At 33.4% G+C, this 23,745-nt stretch overlaps 1 protein-coding gene and 1 long non-coding RNA gene across 3 annotated transcripts; one reads left to right on the forward strand and one right to left on the reverse strand.

Annotated features, from left to right (window-relative positions):
• Window positions 1–431: 431 nt before the first annotated feature.
• On the reverse strand, window positions 432–9,365 carry LOC110714797. Its single transcript, XR_002510158.1, has 3 exons — window positions 9,200–9,365; window positions 6,747–6,869; window positions 432–1,273 (listed from the first exon to the last, which is right to left on the reverse strand). It is a non-coding gene; the product is annotated as an uncharacterized LOC110714797 (long non-coding RNA).
• Window positions 9,366–15,671: 6,306 nt separating this feature from the next.
• LOC110714777 (general transcription factor IIH subunit 2-like) lies at window positions 15,672–22,455 on the forward strand. Of its 2 annotated transcripts, XR_002510154.1 has the most exons (6): window positions 15,672–15,818; window positions 16,237–16,554; window positions 16,876–17,337; window positions 17,484–17,859; window positions 21,691–21,982; window positions 22,063–22,455. XR_002510154.1 is itself a non-coding variant. In XM_021893327.1 (5 exons), the coding sequence occupies exons 2-5, from the start codon at window positions 16,252–16,254 to the stop codon at window positions 21,834–21,836; spliced, it is 1,287 nt and encodes a 428-aa protein (XP_021749019.1). In that variant the 5' UTR covers window positions 15,672–15,818; window positions 16,237–16,251; the 3' UTR covers window positions 21,837–22,455. The 2 variants fall into 2 exon arrangements, 1 of the variants encoding a protein (XP_021749019.1); XM_021893327.1 differs by having other exon boundaries at window positions 21,691–22,455.
• The last annotated feature ends 1,290 nt before the right edge of the window (window positions 22,456–23,745 follow it).

Below are 23,745 nucleotides of genomic sequence, written 5' to 3' on the forward strand. Positions count from 1 at the left end.
ACTCATAATGGCGTTTGCACTTGTACTTGCGTTTGCTCATCAAATACCTTCAAATTGTATGCATCAGTGTCGGGCAATACTGAAGTACCGCGCACCATTGAGTCTTCAAGAGAAACCAATACTCGCGATTCTTCTCCTTTGGCTTGGGCTACTAGAGCTCCCCCTCTTCATTCCAGTGACCTGCAACAAACATTAGGCCAGAGGATAGCGATAAAGCCAATGCTCAACTATTTGTATGAAACATAGTAAAGCTTTGAGAGGAACAAAATACAGAATTGTTGTAAGGTAGGCTTATTGCTGTTGCTGACAAAGGTGAAACAAATTATCATTGCAATTTACAAGTACTTGAAGGCTTAAAGAATGAGTAATATCGTGTTTTAAAGTTAGCACAGAGGCCAATTGTTGCCCAAAATCCATTATGATACTTGAAATAATAAGAGGGTTCGACAACTTTCATTATACTACTAATTATCAATGTGCTCAATTAATTTAAATGCCCGCGATGCAAGCATTGAATTTCAAAAACAAAATAAAAATGTACAACTTTTTAAAATGAGTTTCCTCACTCTGCTAATTAATGGTCATGGAGACCCAAACAACGATGGGTCAAACACAACTTATATGAAACCCTTGATTGCACTTATCACACGGTTACAACTCCCTTACTTCACCCGACCCGCATTCTTCACACTTGACAGAAAATAAATCTTTAACACAGCTCGAAACCCTTTATTGCACTTATCACAGGATTACGGCTCCCTTTCTTCGCCTGACCAGCATTCTTCACATTTGAAATAAATGTAAGGTTACAACTCTCTTTCTTCGCCTAACCTGCATTTCTTGCATTTGACATTTTGACATAATAATAAGGTTACAACTCCCTTTCTTCACCTGACCCGCATTTCTCACATTTGACATAAAAATAAGGTTACAACTCCCTTTCTTCGCCTGAACCACATTACTCGCATTTGACATAAAAATAACCTTTATTGCACTTATCACACGGTTGCAACTGCTTTTCTTCACCTGAGCCACATTCCTCGCATTTGATATGAAAATAGTCCTATCTTTTCACCATCGTCAATGCCTTTGCCAAAATCTTCGCAACCCCGTGAAAATATCCTTTTGAGCTGAACTGAAAGATGCTGAAAAGTGCTGCATCTTAGGTGACAAACTATTGCATTCCATGATTTAGTTTGTAACCCAAGAAATCAGCCGTAAACAACAGAATCCTCTTCAGTAGCACAGAAGGAAATCCTTAAAGCTTAATGTTCTGCAAAACATCCCCCAAAAAAGAACTGATAATTATCACCCATCAAAAGCAAAGTTGTGTGTATATTTATATATTAACATTAATCAAATCGATTTGTTTCGGTGAGGAAAACCAATAATATAATGCTGCTATGGCTATTTTCACAGCGGTCACTTATTCATTTCCACCATATTGTGTTCTGCATATGATTATCAGTTTTAAGTTCCTTCTAGATTAAAGCCCCTTGAAATGTTTTAACTATAATAAAGTGAAGACCAAACATAGAAATTGATATTCAAAAAGAGAATAGAGTTTAGCTACTGCCTCTGTAATTTTTAGCTCCTTGCCGGCTTGCCCCCATGGCACAATCTAAATGACAATTATCATTACAGTTCTATCTTCTAAGAACAGAAAATTAGGTTTGCCCCAGATTGCATCCATATTTTGCATCACAACCCCAAAGAATGTTCACTTGAAAAGCATTTGATTCTATTATAAAAATGAGTTTTTCTAACTACCAAAAAAAAAAAAAAGGATCAAGATTCCACATCAAAGTAATCACTCTCTTCCTGCATACACTAACCAATAACCACTATACGTCTATACTATTATAATATGCAAAATGTAAAAAAAAGTAGATCACGATGTTTATTTAATGCGAAAAATCATAATACATACAATACAAGTATATATGAATTGGGCACTAGTCAAGGCCACATATGCATGATAAGCCCTTCCCGCACAAATCTTCTTCTTCTTCTCAAGTTCTCCAACAAATGAAAAAGCAATTGTAACAGCCAAGGATATTTTACCATACAAACGTTTTAGGAAACTCTTATAGGTAACCCTCAATTTTTTCTATAATCTGGAGGAAAAAAAAAAAAAAAAAAACTCTCTTCTCCATCTTGATTCTTTTCCTCCCTCATCTAGTCATCTCCAACACCTCCTCTTCCTCTAATGGAGGATAGGCAGCAAATCACTTCCTGGTTCTCCGACCATCAGCCACCTAATCACCTTCTCCACCATTAGACCTTAAAGTGTTAACAGGGAGGGTGACCCATGACAGGATTGTGGAAAGGGTGGTGATGGCATATGATCTGCTTGAGAAGTCCGATGAAGAGGGTGTACATAGGAGTGAAGTCTATCAAGAGAGGGTGAGATAAGGAACCAAAAACGTTTGGCATCAACAATATTGCAAAGTTTAAGGGTGGCTCATAGGATTAACAATTGGAAGACTATGTATAGATTAAATTGGGAGAGTGGCACAAAGGTTGATCATGCAGCAACAGAAGAGAGATGGTGGTGTCAGCGCTGAATCATCATCATTACCAGTGGTCAGAGCACAGGAAGGCTTTAGAGGAGGAGGATGTGATGGAGAGGACAGAGGAAAGTAAATTAAGATGGAGGAGAGAGATTGGCATTGATAAGGTGGTAATTTGATGTCTTATTTCGTCTAATTTGTAGGCCTAAGCTATTTTATGCCAGATCTATTTTTATTTATTTTTTCACTTATTTATTGTTTTAATATTATAATACTGTTTATTTTTGTTATTATATGAGCGACTTGAGAATGAATTTTATCATTAAGGATAGAGAATTGGATAGAGATGTAGCTCATAGGATCAAAGCGGGTTGGTTGAAGTGAAAGAGTGTGACGGGCTTTTTATGTGCTCCGGGCATACTCAATAGATTAAAGGGGAAATTCTACCAAACGGCAATAAGGCTTGCTTTGTTATATGGTACCGAATGTTGGCCGTTAAGCATTGCCACGTGTATAAGATGAATGTGGCAGAGATGCGTATGTTACGACGGATGTGAGGTCATACAATAAAGGATCGGTTGAGGAATGAGATAACAAGGAAGAAAGTAAGTATTACATCGATGGAGTACAAGATGAGGGAGAATCGCTTGAGATGGGGAAGACCTAAGAAAACTTGGAAGAAGGTGATTGAGAGTGACATGAGTGCTTTGGAGATTGAGCAAAATATGGCGTTGGATAAGGTGGTATGGAAGGAGAAAATTCACGTCAAAGACATGTCGTGATTATATATACTTTCAAACTTTTTTTCGTGTTTAATTTTATTTTTAGCCCACCAATTTTTTTACGAACTGTATTGTTTTCCTTTGCTAAATTGTTTTCAAACCCTTATATTTTTTTACTTCGACGTTTTAGCCACTCTTTTAAAACTTTCTTGAATTTTATGTTTGATTTTCTTTAAAGCTCCCTTAATTTTTTCTTAAATGTTCTTTCATTTACTCCCTTTACTCACCTTCCTTCAAACTCTTTTAAATGATTATTTTGTTATGTCATTTTCTTTATATCATACGATTCCTTACGACGATTCATGTTAGCCGACCCCAAATCACTTTGGGACTAAGGCTTTGTTGTTGTTGTTATTGTGGAAATGACGAACTGCAATTTGCTTTAATGTGGGAATTCTGATTGCATTTTGGTGAAGTTAGGCAAAGTGCAAAGAGTATGACAAGAGCATTTACCTAACTAATATTTTATGTTTTATATTTGAAAATAGATTTTTGATGTTTGGTGTTTGTAAAATTTATATAGATATGAGGTATTTGCTTAATTTGGTAGATCTGAGGTATTTGCTTTTATTAAATGTCATGTTCTGATTGATCTAATGATGTACATTTAGTGTTGCTCTTTTGATAATTTGAGCAAAGGATGATTATGGTTTTGAGATGGAGGAATGATAGACTCAACTATTGGGTCTCGGAATTCTCCTTCAGCTGAATAGCTGATCAATTACAGGTGAGCTCTGTATCATTTCTATCATGAATTACGATTAAATGACTGAGCTCTCTCTGCTCCAAAATTACTTGCTATGAAAAGGAGTTGTCCATATTACATAATTTACTGATACATTTCATGAGCATTATAGAAATGGCCAGTTTGGATAATTTTTTAACCCTATTTAATCAATGGAATTTGGTTACTATGTACTATAAAAGCTTGCTAACATATACTTCGTATGAAGTAGGTATGTGCAAAATAAATGTTTCAATTAAATTTGGTGCTTAGTTTTGGTTGTAGAATTACAGGGATATGACTAAAAAGTTTGTTTTACTTTCATTTTCTGGGGTAGTGTAAAACATTCTTGCTAAAATTCAGAAGAATGAACTTTTTTGTTCTTGGAATACACTCCGAATAATTAAACAACATAAAGTTGGTAGTGATTATAATAAAATAATTAGAACTCAATGTTTGTAGTATATCTTTATGTGGCTCATGTATTCTTATTGTCAATTTAAATATATTTGAGGTTCTAGTTTATGGAAATTTGAAATTTTAAAGCTACCTTTTTTTTTTTTTTTTTTTTCCTTCTATTGGAACTACAGGATGGCCACATTATGCATGTTTGGCTGCTGCATCTGGGCAGATGACATGGCAGCTTTATACTGTTGACTTGTAAAATCATGTTGATTGTATAGAAAGTATGTTCTGATCCCTTAATGGCAGATTTTACTATATTACACTCCTAGTTGAATTGGTAATGATGTCCTAGGTATGTGTCAAACAAAGTTTCAAATGCAGTTTTAATTTGCAAAGAACCAGGGAAGTAGTAATTGTGTCAAACAAAGTTTCAAATTCAGGAGATGCATGATTAGATCAAAGAACTTTGTGGTAATTTGTGGACCTTTTTAAACGGATATGCGAGAGATAACTTTGCCATACATGTGGCGTAGAATTATACTCTAATAATAAAGATGTACTTTAAAATACATAGATTAAAAAGTAATTATAAATTATGTATTAGGAACTAAAAGTGGGAGTCATTTCACATCCTATTTTTCTCACAATACTTTACTAAGCATTTTTTTCTTTTTTCATGTATATATATGTGTACTTTCTATATGTGCAGCACTCATCTAATCATCTTTCACACCCTAATTATTATTCTCAAAAACCTTTTTTGCAATGGCTCCTTCCCAACTTCGCCCTTCTCATCGTTTTCTAAAATGCCAGATTGGGCTTCAATGGCTAAAGATGTGTTTTTCTTATCCTAAGCCATCTGTTTATGCTGTCTAACATAGTTTCCTTTGGTTGTGTATGCAACAGCTGGCATTCCATGGCCAAAACACAAATTCAAAACACTTACCATAAGTCCAAATATGTTAATACTCACCACATGCCATACTTGGACTAATGTTGAGTGTTTTGAATTTGTGTTTAGCAATGGAATGCCAGCTAGTGCAAACACAACTAAAGGGAACTATGTCAGACAACAAAAACAGATGCTTAGGATAAGGAAAAACATATCTTAAACCATAGTAGCTCAATCTGGCATTTCAAAAGACGATGAGAAGGTAGGGATGAACAAAAGTATCTGAAAATCCGATCCGCATCCGATCCAAAGTTGATTTCGAATCGGAAAATACGGATATCGGATACCTATCTGGATATCAAAATTTTAGATTTTGGATATCCGATATCCGAAAGAAGAAAAAAAAATGTCATTTAGATTCCCTAATATTTCCTCTTGTATCCTCTTTTCTCTATCTCTCTCTAACTTTCTCTCTCCTCAAGTCCTCATCCCACCATCTCAGTCATCTCCAACGCGGCAACGCCTCACCACTTCACAATCACTGGCCTTTTTCCATTCACCACCAAAAATTCCCATAAACCACCACACTTCACAATTTACCAACGACCCCATCGCTTCACTATCTTAGATAGAATACATGGCGAAGTAGTGCTCTCTCACTTAAGCATTGATTGTAATCTTAAATTCACACTTTTTTGGCTAATTTTTATTAAATTTCTTATTTTTGAATCTTAATTTTTATTTTATTATTATTTTTTATTTTATTTTTTGTATTTACTAGATTATGTATATACGAGAGCTATTTAAGGATTTCATAGTGATATACAGATATATTTTTCCTCTGTCCCTTAATACAAAGCCTCTTTCTCTTTATTATGTGAGTATAAATGCTCGAAAGAGGCTTTGTATTAAGGGATGGAGGGAGTATGATTTAGCTTTTTCAGAAATATGTTGTTATGACTGAAAAAAAAATATATATCTCCCTTTGTAAATGTTAAGGTAGACACAATCAGCATTTCTCATTTTCCTCGCTCTCTACTCTTTTAATTAAGTTGCTAGGTATTTCTTTGGCCATCTAAGGAGGGAGCGTGAGGTGAGGGTGGAGTTTCTATCCAGTGGAGATGGCCGATTGGGAAGTAGTTTGTCTTAATTTTCTCAATTTGAAATAAAATGAGATATAGTTTAGTTATCATGGAACCAAAATTGTTATTTTAGTAACAAATCCCTACAATCCATGCCAGAGATAAAGATTACATCTTTGCAAATGACATCAAATATACAAGTGTATGACAACACAAAATATAGCTAGACAAGAAAAGTATATGACAGCAGCAAGCAAGGTTAAATAGATAAAATTAACCCCTAATTCTTAAACTAACAGCAAATTAGAGAAAATTAGCCTAAATTTGAAAAGAAACAAGGGAACTTACTTGGTGAATTGCAGATGCAATTGCTAAGAATGCTTATAGTTTGAAGACGCTCTTCATCAGTTTCATCATCAGCATCTTCTTCACCATCTGACATGGAAGGAACAGCTAATTCCATACTTAAAACTGAACAATGAATACAAATATTAATTCATAAATCAGTTACTTTGATAGCAAAATAGCAAGAGCATTAAATAGAACAACAACCAAGTTTTCTCATCTACTCCACCGAGGTGGGACTCCAATAAGAGTTAATTTTGTTAGGCAATCGTAGCAAGATACCGATAATGAGCCTTCACTATCGATGTGGGACAAAAAAAAAAACCTTGCTTCTTAGGTGAAAGCAATCACAATGCTTATCACTTGACAAACTCATCAAAGATTGTGATACAACCTGAAACTTTGTTTTCAATAGGCCAGGCTCTTCCCCATCATTAAGGCCCTGCCATTTGGGCATAAGTTCCCCATAAGAAAGGCACCGTTTTCATTTTGTTTTGGGGGCATTCAATAGAAGTGGCATGAATTATGCATTTTAAAGATTTGCAAATCTTATTCATCTGAAAATGAAGATTTAGGTTGCTGATGCTTCTTTAGTATGCTCCATCTAGTTTTCTTTCTAGGCTATGTTTAGTCCACCATGACTGATGCAATCTGAAATGATCTAATTTCCCGATTTGATTAAACTCTAACCTTTTGTACACTAATCCTTTAGGGGGGGGGGGGGAAATGAAAAAAAAAAAACACCAAAGAAGATATTAGATTTGTATTGATGTGTACTTTTGAAACTTTTAATTTCCACAATTATATATTTATGGAATTAAAGATGCTTAGGGTTAAGCAAACGCAAATAAAAGGAGCTAATTGGTGTGGTTGAATCAAGAAAATGTATTTGCCTGAACCGGACATAGTCCAAAAAAAACAAAATAGATAAAAAAAAAAAAGAAAAAAAAATGGTTAGTCTGCTGTTCCTAAGCATTATACTGATTAGTCATGAAAAATGCATCAGAATTATATGCATTTACAAAATTTTACATTATGAGCTGTGACACAAGATTAGGAAGTTGAAGAACCATAAGGAGCTCCCTCTTCTGCCATCTACTTAAATCATATAAATCGAGTTTAAAAGACTATGATTGTGCATGAGGGCTATACTATATTTTACCCAGGAGCTGACTGGTCTAGTCGAAATAAGCAAGTGCAACTCGATATGGATGGACTTTGGAGCTTCGATATAGATTTAGAAGTATGACATACAACAGCAAAAATATACACTTCAAGCAGACAGGAAATAGAGATATGCTCAAAAATTTCTATTTTAATTTTAAATTTTTAAATTTATATTATATTAAAAAAAGTAGCAATGTTTTCAGAAAGATAGTAAGCACATCAGACGAAGTCATACTTGTTCATATCGCAATTGTATTAAAGGGAAAAATATATTTCCCTGGGAGCATAATTGTATTAAGGGGAAAAATACATGTCCCCGAGAGCATTTAGTTACACAAATAAATGAACTAATTAACTAAAACAAATGCGGTATATCAGATAGGTGAATTTCAGGGTAAATAACTATTACTTTCACAGGGGTTGTCACCAAAGCACCTTAAGAAGATATATTAGACCACAAACAACCCAATTACCATACCTAAAGAGACTTCTCATCACAAACTCGCCCTCCAAAATAACCTTCGCCTATTCTGGTAGCATTTATGGATGATATTTTCTTTTGTTTTTCCACATCGTTTCAAAGCATCCCAATATCCCACCATTACTACTATGTGCTACTCTTATCATACATTTTATATACCCATTGAATTGAATTTTCTTGCATCAATAATTGAGCATCTAGAGGATTTAACCTTTGCAGCTTGGAGCTAAGATTCAATCACTAAAATAACCACCAAATCATCCGCCTTTACAATCCTTTTTCAGCCAACACATTAGCAACCCAAATTGTCTCAATTATTAAATTAAATTCCATTTTCATAGTTTCATACTAACATTAAAGTATTTGATAAAAAATTCCACTATCACAGTTCCATCTTAACATTAAAGCGTTCTTCAACACATTAGCAACAAAATCGACTCAATTATCAAAATTCCATTTTCATAGTTTCATCCTAACACTAAAGTGTTATACAACACATTAGCTACCAAATTATACTTAATAATCAAAATTTCATTTTCACATATTTCGAAAAAAATAAATCATTTTCATAGTTTCATCCTAACATTAAAGGGTTCTGGAACACATTAACAACAAAATTTGACTCAATTATCAAAATAAATTCTTCTCCTATAGGAATATGAAGAGCAAATTTCTAGCATGGAAATTTATCGCTAAAAATAATTCAGTGATAAGAACTAATAGCTCAATAATCCACCTAAGAATAACCCTAAATTGACTATAATGACAGTTAAAATAATATCCGATTATTAAGAAAAACAGATCTTACCTCGGAAGCTTCATCAATGGAGGAAAAAAAGCTCACAATTAAGCTTCAATGGAGGAAAAAGGGGTGCACCGTGAAATAGCTCCAAAATCGTTTAATGTACTTTGTGCTCGATTTCCTCATTCTCCTTAAAAGGGAACCATTTTTAATTCGCTTGTCTCTTTAATTAACTTTACTTGTTCTTTAACCTCATTAACTCTGAATACAAACGAGTTCCTAATTTTCTTCTCTCATAAATAATTCATTTCAATTGATTAGTAAATGAAAATAATCCCTTATCTTAAGAAATTACTTGTTAATAAGAAAATTTAGCGTCTACATCAAGTTCAATATTTACGTAGTCTACAATTTGACAGCCTATAGCTGCAATACTGTAACACCCCAATAATTCTCTCTTAAAACCTGTAAATACCCTGAACAAAATTCAAGAGAATTACTGGCGTGCTACCGCCACGTGTTCAAACGTTAAGGCTATATCAGAAATTAGCAGCGGAAAAACTAACTCAGTTATAAATAAGTTTCAAAACCAATAACGAAAACCAAATTAAATCATACAACTTGGAACCTTTAAGGCCCTTATTCAAAACCCCACAAAAGTAGTAAATAAATAAAAACCAGAGTTTAAATAAATTCAAACTTATGAAAAGAAATAAACTGCGAATAATAACCAACTCTCTACTCAAAATCCCACAACCTAGATGCGAATGCTGCGTATGTAAGAACCTGTGGTTAATCTGCTCCCCAATATTACAAGTGTAAAAATTGAATCGTCACAGGGTCATTGAAAGGCGAAGGCCATGACCAAAGAAAGACACACACAAAAGCACGCAATCAGCAAAGCTGAGTACATACAAGCTGCGAAATAAATTAAGAAATCCCTAACATGCTACGAATAATCAATCATCATGCATCATTAAATTATAGACTCAACACATGACTCAACTATCAAATTTATTAAGAGTTCACTAGTTGATATTAACTAACTCATTTATTTATTTCATTCGATTACGCAATAGACAAGGTTGTCCAACCCATGCTCCATTTGGAACATCAATAAAAGAAAAACCCCATGCCTCCTTTTGGAAACATTAATAAACATCCAACGACCACAAGCGCGACTCCGTGACTATAGTTAGTATGAGATCTCACCTAACACCTAGTTTAAAAAAAATATTTGAAATAGGAGACTCGTAGATCAGACAGCCTCGATAAAAGTACACGGCTAATACCCCGTGTACCCCAACCCCTGATTGTCATTACTCCAGAAGTGCACCAATCCAGAGTTTTATTGCTCATCCATCTTGCACTTTACGTGATTTACAGGTTTAGACTTGGTGATGACTCATATGCAAACAATACAATCAATCCAATATCAATTCAATCAAGCAAAACAACTTTCCAATTTCAATTCTTGATTTATTAGTGACAAGCAATATTTATTATTTATTCCTTTAACTACCTCGGTGTATAAACACCTTGAGTTCATAAGGCACCCCAAAACTTAACCTCGTCTTATAAGACTTAAATCCTTCCTTTACTCATCCTGTTTGCATAATCATGAATGAGTAATAAATTAATCTTTACACCAATCACATACCTTTGCCTCTAAACGCACCTTGCATAATTAGAGCACAAATAATACTTGCAATATAAAATAGTGCATATCATTTGAAATTCACAATGTATAACCAAACAATTTAACCCAGTCAATCCTATACATGATACTAAGTTCTCGATCCGTCCTTAAACATGCACCTAAAAGCAAGGTTTCGTAACTTGCACGTACCTTGAGCAAACGAATTGGTATGCCACTTTCCTAACTAGAAACCACCTTCAATAAACTCCTCTCCTAAGCCAAATAATAACATCTCAATCAATACCCAATCAATCAAATTTACAGTAATACTAACTTACTTTAAAACCTTCAAAATCCAAATCAAACAACACTTTAAAACCTTTCCTTTAGTTAAAATTAAAGGCTTATATATAGTTCTTTAAATTTTCTTCATAAAAACCTTAAAATACACTCTTATACATGAAATTACAGGAAGTTCAAAGTCTAATAAAAATCTGAAAATTATATAAAAACCCCTAATAATCTCCCTTTTTAATGGGTGATTAAACCCTCTTTATAAAACATCAAAAGTAGTACTTAGAAACTATTTCCAACACTTAAAACTTCAATAAAAACATATATTTATGCTTAATTAACTTTAAACATAATTAATTTTATTAATCAAACTCAAGGATAATATTTTAAGTATAAAAAACTTCGTTAAAATAAAAACATCAAAAGTAGTACTTAGAAACTATTTCCAACACTTAAAACTTCAATAAAAACATATATTTATGCTTAATTAACTTTAAACATAATTAATTTTATTAATCAAACTCAAGGATAATATTTTAAGTATTAAAAAACTTCGTTAAAATAAAAAAAAAACTGCTCGAAAATCATATTTAAAGGCTGAATTTGGCCACGAGAGGGTGGTGTTCACTACCAAAGGTAATGAGTCTTTCTTAAAACATTGTTTCCACATGGAAAACACTACTTTTTCATCAAAATCGGATGAGTTCAGAATCTGATTGGGATTAAAACAGGATTAATATTAACGAACGAAAATCTAAATATTAAAACACGAATCTACGTGTTCAAAATAATCTGGAATTAAGTTAAACTAATCAGTAGTTATAATCACCAAAATTTCAAAACATCATTACTATAAAAGCCCTAAATCAATTGTTCATAAAAACCCTAAAATCATGATTTTCAATAAATTAAAACCCTAGGTTTATAATTCATAAAATATGAAAATTTATAACATAAATATAATATGAAATTTATAATATTTATACCATTAAAATATAATTTGACACTAAAAATATAGTCTTTATAGCAAATTCAAAACCCAAAACAATTAAATTAACATTAAGCAAAATAATGAAACAAATGAGGATGAAAATAAGACTAACCTTTTTGTATGGGAAATTTTTGGAGATTCATGGGGTATTTATAGAAGAGAATTATTGTAGGGTAAAAAGGAAGATTGGGCCTCATAAAAATAATGGGTCAATTAAGTAAACAAATGGGTTAGGCTTGTTTGATTGGACATAAATTGTAGAATAAAGGTGCATAAAATAATTTGTTCAAATATTTTTTTACCCAGATTAATAATTTGAAACTTTTGAAATTAAATTCCGGAAAATAACAAATAAATATTATAAATAAAATAAAATTTCATTTATAAAATATTTTTAAAATACGGGGGATTACAAATACTAACTATTAAGAGGTGGTAAACGGGTAATTCGGATTGGGTACATGTTGAGTCATTTCTGGCCGAGTCAAGTTTAGGTCAATAAAAAATCAAGTCGGGTCATTGCAAGTTTCAAGTCAATAGATAATTGAGTCGGGGGTAGGTTGTTTTGGTTCGGGTTAGTTGGGGCTAGGTCAATTCAAGTCGAGTTAATATATGGGTCATAAACTTACGACTTATAAGTGCTAAATAATAGTTATAACATGATTCGTTTGATTTAAACATAAAAAATTATAAGCTCATTCTAGTTTGTCAAGGTAGGAAACAAACAAATTAGTATAGTGTTAATATCATCAAAATTACATTAACATTATATATCAATATAGTGTTCTATAATATTTCTATGTGGGATTGCTCCAACACATTGTTAGAAGACTACATAATGAGTTATAACAATTTAGAGGTGGCAATGGATCTTTGATCCTGTAAAAATAGGATTTGGATCTCTAATTTCTAAATCCCACATATTCAAATTCAAATCCAAATTCGTTTTATGTATCGGAACTGGAGCTGGATCTTGTGTTTAAGATTCGAACTCAACCCGTGGATTCGTTTTTTCTTATTTGATTACGATACTCGTATTATTTAAGATTTATTTATAAATTAATTTGACTTCCTCCGTATATAAACATATGGATAAGTATTTCTAGTATTATATACTTTGTTTATCTCATATTTTTTATTTGCTTCACTTTGCAAATTACGAACTCTTAGGAAATATTTGGAGATGAGAGAAATAGAGAGAATAAAATAAATGGACACATGTGATAGGAGAGTGGAGAGATATTATTAATTAAAAAGGAAAGTATTGTATCTGATTTAAAACTTTCGTTTAAGAAAAGTGATGCAACTAAAAAGAAACGGAAAAAGTATGTAGTATTCGATTGTTACGAATGTTTAATTTTAAGCATGTAGATATATTAGGAGAACTTAAAAAAATAATATTAACAAAAAAAATTAAAATAATAATTCTTATGTTTTTTTATTCGTTAACACAATTCATTTAGGCACGTTTGTCAACGCAATTTTTAAATTTAATTATGCTTAGTTACCTATTAACAAAAAATATGAAATTTTGATACATGGAAAATAGACATTGAGATGAACCTAACAAAATCTTACATGACTATATAAACCAGATTATGTGAATAACAAAGTCAAAATTTAGCAAGAAATCACAAACCGAAATTACAGTAGATTATGTGAATAGCGACAAAGTCAAATGTGTTAACTAAATAAACAGGGGTAGTAAGTTTCTATAAGATACTTGGAAAATAGGCCGTGTTTGCTAAACAACTTATTTGAGCAAAATTAGTTTATTTGATCAATATTAGCTTATTGACTATTAAATAAGCTAATTTAAGGTGTTTTGTGGGAAGCTTATTTGAAGAGCTTATTCCACTAAATAAGCTCTTTTTGAAAATGCTCCTTTTAAGAGCTTTTTCAATTAGCTTATTCATTAATTTATGGTGAAATGACACCTATATCCCCATTTAATTTAAAATCATACCTAAACTACTTACCCCCACAGGCCCACAATTAGCTTATTGGTCATTTTACATACTTAATCAAGTTTAAGCTATCAGCTATTTACCAAACACTTTTATTCAACCTGCTAATAAATAAGTTAGTCAAATTAGTTAAGAGTAATACAATCAGCTAGTCAAAATTAGCTAACATAATCAGCTTCGCCTTTAAGTTTAAACTATTCAACAAACACAACCATAAATTACCTGTGAATCTGGATTTAAAAAATTCGAATCCACGGATTCGGATACAAATCTGTGTTCTTAAGACGGATTTGGATCCGAATTTAGCAGGATCCGATCCAGATGCGACCCGTTGCCCCCTCTAGATGTGTTCGTGAAACAAAATAATTTCCCCGCTTTGGAACTTTTCCATGTGTACACTGCGGTCACTGCACTCAGTGCCGTCGCTGGGGCGGGGCAGCCGGGGCACCCGCCTAGGGCCCCTAAATCAAAATCTAAGTTATAATAATTAATCTCCTTAAATATGTGAGAAATAAGCAAAGAGCTCAGTGGTTACTACAAGTTGTTGTAGTGGGCTTTAATAAGCCTTGTGTTTTAGGTTCTAGACCTGTCATACGTTTTTAATTCAATTTTCTTTTCTATTTCTTTCTTCGCTTCCAATTTACGTATTTACTGTTCTCCCTTTGTAACAATTTGAGGCACTTAAAAAACAAATGAAATGTTATAGAACTATGTAAAATAAAACTAGAACGTATATATACTTTGAGGTTCTAGGACGAAAAAGGTATAAATTTTTGGAAAATTTGTTCGGAAAAGTCTTTTAAAGTGACTTTTTTGTTTAGAAAAACCTTTTAAATTTTTTTTTGGCTAGGAGAAACCTTTTATAAATTTTTTTTTGTTTAGAAAAACCTTTTAAAAATTCTTTGGATAGGAGAAACCTGTTTTTTATTTTTATTTTTTTAGTTTTTTTTTTTCAGAACAATCAAGTGGGACTTTTTGACTTTTTTTTTTTTTGGTTATTGAATTTATAGATAAACATTTTAATTTGGACTTATCTTATTTGTTTTTTTTGGAGAGAATTTGCACTTTAAGTTAATACTATTTTGAAGTGTAGTTTTTAGGAAAATGAATGTATATTTAGGGCCTGTTCCGATTGACTGAACTCAGCTGAACTGAACTGAACTGAACTTATTAATTAGTGATTTTTAACTACGGATTAGTGATCTTTAATTATTTATTGATTATTTATTACTATACATACGTGTATATACAAATGTACATATTAAAGTATTTACGAAAAATATACTATATAATTATAACTATAAAATGTATGGAAAATATATTATAAAATGTATGGAAAATATATTAAAAACTTGAAACCTCTAAACATTTTAAACACATATACTATTTATTATTATTATTATTTATTGATGATTATTATTATTATTTATTGATTATTATTATTAGTATTATTATTTCAATTATTATTGTTATTATTATTATTATTTATTGTTTTTGTTGATGTTGTCGTTGTAATAAGAGCTTAAAAGAATGAAATTTGGCTTTATATCATTAGCAATATCATTAGACATAAATTAAAAGCTGAGCTGAACTGAACTGAATTGAATTGAATTTCAACGGAACAAAACAGACCCTTAATATATCACGCAACCACCCAAATTTACAGGGCCCCTAATTATTAATTTGCCCATAGGCCCTAAAAACTCAGAAACGGCCCTGACTGCACTCTCCTTCTCTCTCCTCCATTGAAGTCTACTTGTGAGCTTTCTCTCCTCCATTGACGCTGCTTCTGAGGTAAACCTGTCTTTATATTCAATCATCGAATATCAATTTTTCAATTTACTCAATTTAGGGTTCTTCTGTTGGGGGATTATTGAAACATTGGTTATAATCGCTGAAAGATTATAATGAGAATTTCATTGCTAGATTATAATCAATTTAGGGTTCTTCTAAGGTTGATTATTGAACTATTGGATGTAATTACTGAAAAATTATAACCAAAAATTTCATTGCTTGAATTTTGCTTTTCAAATTATTAAGCCACAATAATGTAATTTGATAATTGATTCTAATTTGGTTGCTAATGTTAGGATGGAACTATGAAAATGGAATTTTTCTCCCTGTAATTCCCCCTTTCTTATTGATTCGAAGGGATTAGGGAGTCAGGTAACTATGATTTGTATGAAAGTACCTGATTTTGAATATTTTTCAGTTTAAGTTTTAGATAATGAGCAGCATTGAACATAGGGAGGTTAGCAATACTAGAGGAAAACGGCTTGGCCGAGACGAAGACGAGGATGATGAAGATGAGGATAATGATATGTCTGCTTGGGAGAGAGCCTATACTGATGAGAGATCATGGGAGTCTTTGCAAGAAGATGAGTCTGGGCTACTTCGTCCGATTGATAATAAGTCGATGTACCACGCCCAGTATCGTAGACGTATTCGTTCCATCTCGTCTACCTCAACCTCTGCTCGAATTCAGAAAGGTCTTATTCGATATATCTATGTTGTCATGGATTTCTCCAGGGTAATGAGTTTCCTACCATGTAGTCTTCTCTTTATAACTAAAATTCAATCATTATTGCTAGCCATAAGTCCATAGCTTATGCTTTAAGCATTGAGTTGCTGATCATGAGTTGAAAGATTTGATTTGTAGTTTTGTACTAGTGTTAAGTTGGATAAGTGTATGACTGGGAAAATTATGATAACTCTTGGATTGTAATTGAGTGTAGTGAGGGATTGAAATATTGAAAAGATTGTTTTTTGAGCAGCTACTCATTCAGTCATTATTGTTGTATTATTCTGATATTTCTATTCTCACTCTATAACCTTGAATCCTTCTCTGTAGGCAGCTGCAGAGATGGATTTCAAGCCAAGCAGAATGGCCGTTGTTGCCAAACATGTGGAGGCTTTCGTAAGAGAGTTTTTTGACCAGAATCCACTTAGTCAAATTGGTCTTGTGGGGATTAAAGATGGCATTGCTCATTGCTTAACGGATATGGGTGGTAGCCCGGAGTCTCATATTATGGCTTTGATGAAGAAGTTGGAGTGTTCAGGGGATGCGTCTTTACAGAACGCCCTAGAACTTGTTCATGAATGCTTAAATCAAATTCCATCATATGGTCATCGCGAAGTCCTTATTTTGTATTCGGCTCTTAGTACCTGTGATCCAGGTGACATAATGGAGACTATTCAGAAATGCAAAAAGTCGAAGATTAGGTGTTCAATAGTAGGTCTTTCTGCAGAGATGTTTATTTGCAAACATATATGCCAGGAAACAGGTGGATCATATGCTATTGCTTTGGATGAGGTGAGTTGTACTACTGAAAGATTGTATGATATGAAATTGATCCTATCTGTGTGCCGAAATGGTGGAGATATTTGTGCTGATGATTGTATAATATACTCTTCTAAAATGTATGTACTATTCTCTGAATTAGTTTTCCCTCCTTGTAGTTCCATCTGAAAGAGTTGTTGCTGGAGCATGCACCACCACCTCCAGCCATTGCTGAATATGCAACTGCTAACTTGATCAAGATGGGATTTCCACAAAGAGCGGCGGAAGGTGTGGTCTCAATATGTGTGTGTCATAAAGAGGCTAAGGTTGGTGCTGGATACACCTGTCCTAGATGCAAGGCTCGTGTTTGTGAGCTGCCCACAGAATGTCGCATATGTGGGCTAACACTTGTTTCTTCTCCCCATTTAGCAAGGTCATATCATCATCTCTTTCCAATAACACCCTTCGATGAGGTGTCTTTTTCAAATGGGAATATTGCGGGACAGAAATCACTCGAAACATGTTTTGGATGCATGCAGAGTTTGACAAATCCTGGTAAGCATCATACAAAAGAAGTTAGGATTTCAGTTGGTTTATTATATGTAGCTATCATGTTGCCTGACTGAGATTTCCCCCTCTTTCTTAAATGCAACCTTTGGTTTGATTGGCTGGTGTAATATGATCATATAATCTGTCTGCTTAGTGACTCAGTGTGATCACCTGTCTAGTTGATATTTTTACGTTGTATTTCAGAGAGCAAAAGGGCGATTACTTGTCTTAGTGGCTTTGTGATTTGTGACATGACCTGCTATAGTGTACAACAAGATCTTGCTAGGTTATGCATGTGGTAGGATTCGGGAGCTAGACTTATATTGATTTTCCTGCCATAGACATTGCTATAGTGTACAATAAGATATCAGTTGTCAGAAAAGTGTTGTGTATGTAGTATAATTAATTTGTCTTTGTAGTTTTTCAATCCATACAATCAGCTTTTGGATTAATAGAAAAAGAAGGGATCAAATTTTTACCTACACCCCAAAAAATATATTTGTAGCTTCCCAAAACATTACCTTTACCTCTAAAAGACACAGTAAAACACTGACTTACCAAACTCTTCTTTTATACCTTTTTTTAAAGTCAAAACTTTAAAAGCTATTTAGAATCTGTTTCCATGAGCCCTACGTCTTATTGGTCTGTTGGAAGAAGCACACTTGGATATTTAGTCTGGTAATGAGACAATGATTACTTTATTTTACAAAGTATTATCTTTTTATTATTATTATTTTCAGATAAAAAGAATATTCAGATAAAAAGATTAGGCCAATACATTCCAAGCTAAATATTGACTAGTGTTTTGCTGTTCTATAAAATGTTTCCTAGCACAGTTTCTCCTAGAATGCTTACTGCATCAAGATTTAAGAGGTAGGGTTGGGTAATAATTTATTCATTTGCTTCTACTGTTGCGTTCATTATAGAACAGCAAAACACTAGTCAATATTTGGCTTGGAATGTATTGGCATAATCTTTTTATCTGAATATTCTTTCTGCAATAGAAAAGAGTGAGAGTATGGTGCTAGTCAGCTAGTGTATTGATGGTGTTATGCCTTATGTGATGTCTATCATTTGTCCAATACATAAGTGCTAATGCTGAAGCAGTGTGGAGTTCACAGTCTCTTCAGTACCCACAATCTGGCTCATTGCATGTATGACTTTCTAAGATCCAGTATATTTAAATATGCATAGAAAAAGGGCGAGAAAAGAGCCTTGAAGTACTGCATAGAGAATGTTTAACAAAGTTCCAGAACAATTTAGTTGCCTTGTGAATGGCAGTAAGTTAATGATCTTAATGGTTAGGACACTCTAATCTTAATGAGCAAGAATTTTCTTTGAAAGCAAACTGTTAGGACATTTGGGGTTATTTTCTAGGTCCAGTCCTGCATAACATCTACAACTTCAATAGCTTGAGAGGTCGAGCTCACAATAACAGACTCTCAACTGACTATGCTATACCATGGTTTTAAAAGCATAGGGCCACTATGAAGTTAGTAAACTAATTAAATTATTTACTTTAATGTATCCCTTTCAGCAAGTAGCCACCTTCCACTGTAAATACTTAGTTCAGTAAAGTCTCTAAATCTAGTGTGTTAGGTGGGAATCTCTATAAAGTTTGTATTTTGTAATATACACAAACTGCTTCCACACTGAGCAGATGGAGAAAATGAGTAACAATTAGAAGTGGAGGGAAAAGCCATATTATATGTCCTCATGTCCTGTGGACTAGGATCTGGTGGACCATCAGATCATTGTGAGGTGAATTTTGGAAACAAGTTGAGTCTATCTTTTTCAGAAAAGGAGTCATTGCAAACTGGTCTAGCATCTAATTGTTAAAATTTCCTGGAATATTGTAGATGGCTACTTATTAGCCTTGTTATTCTAATTTAGTTATTCTAGTTTATATTAATCAGTATGAAATTTACGAATTATTTTGGCAATTTATCCCTTCTCTTTCTGTCACACATTACTTGTTTCTTATATTAGCCCCGATAAGTGGTGAGGCTGGATCCTGATTCAAAATTTTCTCAATCCCTTCTTTTTGCTTAATCTAAATTCTATGAATTGTAAACTGCCAAAATATAGAGTATTGCTTGTGTATTATAAACAGATTTGAAAGCCTCAAAGTCTAGAAACATGTATTCCTTCCGTCACTTTTCTATGGTTATGTTTGGTTTTTTAAATGGGTAATAAGAAAAAGACTTTGGGAGTATGTATAATTAGACTATTTGTTTAGGGAGTAGGTAAATATTTTGATAAATGGAAATATTTGCTTTGGGAGTGGATAAATGTTTTGATAAATGGAAATAGTTGCTTTGGAAATATGCAAATGTTTTGGTAGATGGGAATAGTTACATTGAAAGTAGGTTTTATTATGGTAAATGTATTGGGAGTGTGAATATGTGGGGATATAAGTGTGAAGTTAGTATTCTATTTTAGGAAATTTAAGAAATGTAACCTTAGAAAGGTGACACCCACCAATTAGCTATTGGTGTAGTGGTGTGTGAGACTACACTTGGTAGGGAGGACCGTAATGTTCGATCCCCTACAACAGCAATTGGGAGAGGACTTGAACCTAACCACCCAGAACTGATCCTTGAATCCGGATTAGCCCAAAGGGTGAATCAGGTGGAACACCAAAAAAAGAAAGGTGACACCCAAAATAGAATATGTAACCATGGAGGGAGTATTTTGATAATTGTCTTGTTAACTGAACTAAGTGAAAGATAAAGGAACATTAACTGAGACTTTTTCAACCATTTGGGGATTGATATAGAGTAGGAGCATTAAGACCCTACTGCTGTGGGACTTGGGGGAGGGGTGGGGAAGGTATGTCGTTGATAGAGTTATGTCATCGGATTTGGTTGCCAGATGCAGTGCATGACTTCTTCCAGGGGTTGAAAATTGAATGCATCAATTTGATCAACTGAAGCTGTGTTTCTGGGAAATAAGAGATGATTTGTGATTTGAGTCAGGAGTAAATGGTGTTGGTCTGAGTGAAATAATCTGACAATATTTTCCGTTCGAGAGGAATCTTATTGGCTAGATGCAAAATTGAATGTCTAAAAGTGTGTAAAGTACTTTTGATCTGGGATCTTCAGCTGATTGATAGCAAGTGCTCTGGCAGCTTAAAGTCTTGTCAAGCTGTCCACCTGATCTTTCCTCTGATTTATCTAATAATAAAGTTGATTGTAAGTTACTAAGTTGTTTTCTAGTCTTGCTTATTACTTCCTCCGTATTTTATTACTTGCTCCATTTCTCCTTGTGCGAAGTTTTAGGAGGAAATCCAGGAATAGTAGAAAGTAAGCTAGTGGGCAGTAAATAGTAAAATATTATTAAAAGTTTCCAAAAAAAAAAATAGTATAATATTATTACTAGTGGGGATGAAAATAGTAAAATATTATTAAAAGTTTCAAAAAAAAAAAAAAAGGAGCAAGTAATAAAATACGGTCGCAAAAGGAAAGTGGGGCAAGTAATAAAATAAGGAGGGAGTAAGCACTATCTTTCAGTAGGCAGGAAAAACACTTCAAATCACCATATCTAGTAAGAAATCTATGTAAGATGGGGGGCCTGTGGTGGAGTTAGCCTACTAAATAGAGGTATCTGATAGTACCTGATGAGTACTTGTGCTGATCTTTAATGATAGTAGTGGTACATTTCACTTGTCAGTAGATATGACAATGGAATTAAAAAGGCCGGAAATCCTTTTGCAGTCAGTAAGCTTGTAGTCGTGCTTTAGCTGTTTGTTGCTCTGTTCTTCAGAAAAAAGCATTTTTTATTAGTGAGATGATTTTTATTTATTGATTTTCTTACAAATTAATTTGGTTCATGCAGGGACTGGATCCATTTACTGTGTTAAATGCCCAAAATGCAAAAAGTATTTCTGCATTGATTGTGACATTTATATTCATGAAAGTTTGCATAATTGCCCGGGCTGTGAGAGTTTAAGACATTCCTCTCCAGTCAATGCTGGTGTATAATGAAAGACCTGTACTTTCTCTCTCTCCCTATGACAAATGGTGAGGTTTTATTCTTAATTGCTGGTGGAGCTGACTGTAGTCAATTGGTTTAGTTGCATCTGTTGCCTCTGCAGCCACTGCCTCTAACACCGGATAAACACATTTTTGTAAGCCTTCAGGATTATATATTGTTTGGATCTTTCATCAGATTTTGAGTCCTTTCACCCTGATATAGTCTTCTCCACAGATGTATGCTGATGCTGAGCTGAGGTCACTGTCACGATTTGAAGAATTATATGGGCAATGTGATTCTCCCGGCCACAGTTCTCTTGTATACTAGTATTCAGTTATTGACAGTAGTATGACAAGTCATTAGATAATGTTAAAAGAAAATTTTGTTTATTAGGATACTAGGATTGGAAGATTCAATAGAAATTTATTCAAATCTTATTCTCTTTTTGTTTCTTCATTTGGCTGCTTTAAGGCTGACTTCTGGGAAAGCTTTGAGGATGTGTGAACAGAAAACAGGGTTTGCTTATAATTTGGGTTTGAGTCCTGGAAAGTAAATCCTTGTATATTCAATTCCAAACAAGATCTTGATTCAGAAATGATGAGCATTTGAATCAAATCAAAGCTTTGCTATGAATTGTTACTCTTTCGTGCTTAAAGCTCTAAGTGGATTTCAGTTGAGAATTACAAATTATTTTTGGGTATGATGAAATAAATGTGGAAAAAGGGGGAAAGATAATGAAATGAATTGAATTTGAATTTGGAATCGTTGCAGCAATGGAAGATTATATTGTTGTTACTCTATTGTCGAGGAAAAAACAAGTTCGATCTTCTTCATTGAACTACTGCACATTAGCTCAAGTCTGACCTCTGCAATCTAAACTACAGGGGGAAAAACAATAAAATTAATTACTTATTCATAACGCGTGTGCAAGATAATCTAAAGTATGTAGGGGGGAAATCAATCTGTCGATCCATTGCAACCATAATCGCGTTGCAAGAGAGGTCAGAACTCGGAATCCATGAGTTGAATGAAAGATAATTTGGTTAAGTTATCGAAGATTAAAATTAAAGCACGTGTTTTTGGTTATCAAAGATAATGGTCCAAAAGGAGGCTATTGTAATATTAGAGCTCTCAGAATTGTCTATATGCACAAAATTTCCCTGTTTCTTGTGTTCGAGAAATATATTAGAAACTTGAGAACATTTCTGAGTTGAATGAGAAAGGACTTACAGACGACATGATTGCAAGTCGTTTCTTTAAACTCTCACTGAGGGTCATATAAGACACCTAACGAGTAACAGCTGTCCCTTTACTAGATTCAGAATCAAGATCAGTAGAACTGTAGAAGTTATTTCTACCCGACCCTCGATCAATTTCTTGTTTATCTCTTTAACTTCAGTCCCTACAAGGCCATGGTTAGGATGCTATGGATATGCATCGAATCAAGAAACCAGCAAGCAACATAAACAGATATTTATGCATAGAAACGCGGTATTAATATGCTTCACAAGAATGTAACTTGAACTGAACTAATAATTTCCTAAAATGTTTAGGATTGAAGAATTTCAATACATCCTTTAATTTACTTGATATTGAATCTGTACTGATAAATTGATAGAAATAACACAGTACAGCTAGTTAAATCATGTCATAACCTCAATTGTGGGAGGTTAAAATAATGTAGCATACAAATTCCAAACACAGTTTTGTATATAACTTATGATGGGGTGGAGTGTGGACGACTATGAGTAAACGCCATCTCCAAGCGACCATACAATCTACAGTTGATAGCACACCACTTTATTAGGTCGACGATTATCCCTGCCTGATGCATCGATGTCACGTTTCATTTTTCAATAAGATAACCCATTATAGGATCATATTCTTCATAATCATCCATAAATGGATTAGATTCAT

The sequence above is a fragment of the Chenopodium quinoa genome, unplaced genomic scaffold (assembly GCF_001683475.1).
Source record: "Chenopodium quinoa cultivar QQ74 unplaced genomic scaffold, ASM168347v1, whole genome shotgun sequence".
Lineage (NCBI taxonomy): Eukaryota > Viridiplantae > Streptophyta > Magnoliopsida > Caryophyllales > Amaranthaceae > Chenopodium > Chenopodium quinoa.

Coding starts and splice junctions, on each gene's coding strand:
- LOC110714777 (XM_021893327.1), top strand. CDS start 16,252: ATGAGCAGCATTGAACATAGGGAGGTTAGCAATACTAGAGGAAAACGG. Junction 16,555..16,875: donor TTGTCATGGATTTCTCCAGG/GTAATGAGTTTC, acceptor CCTTCTCTGTAG/GCAGCTGCAGAGATGGATTT. Junction 17,860..21,690: donor GCAGAGTTTGACAAATCCTG/GTAAGCATCATA, acceptor TGGTTCATGCAG/GGACTGGATCCATTTACTGT.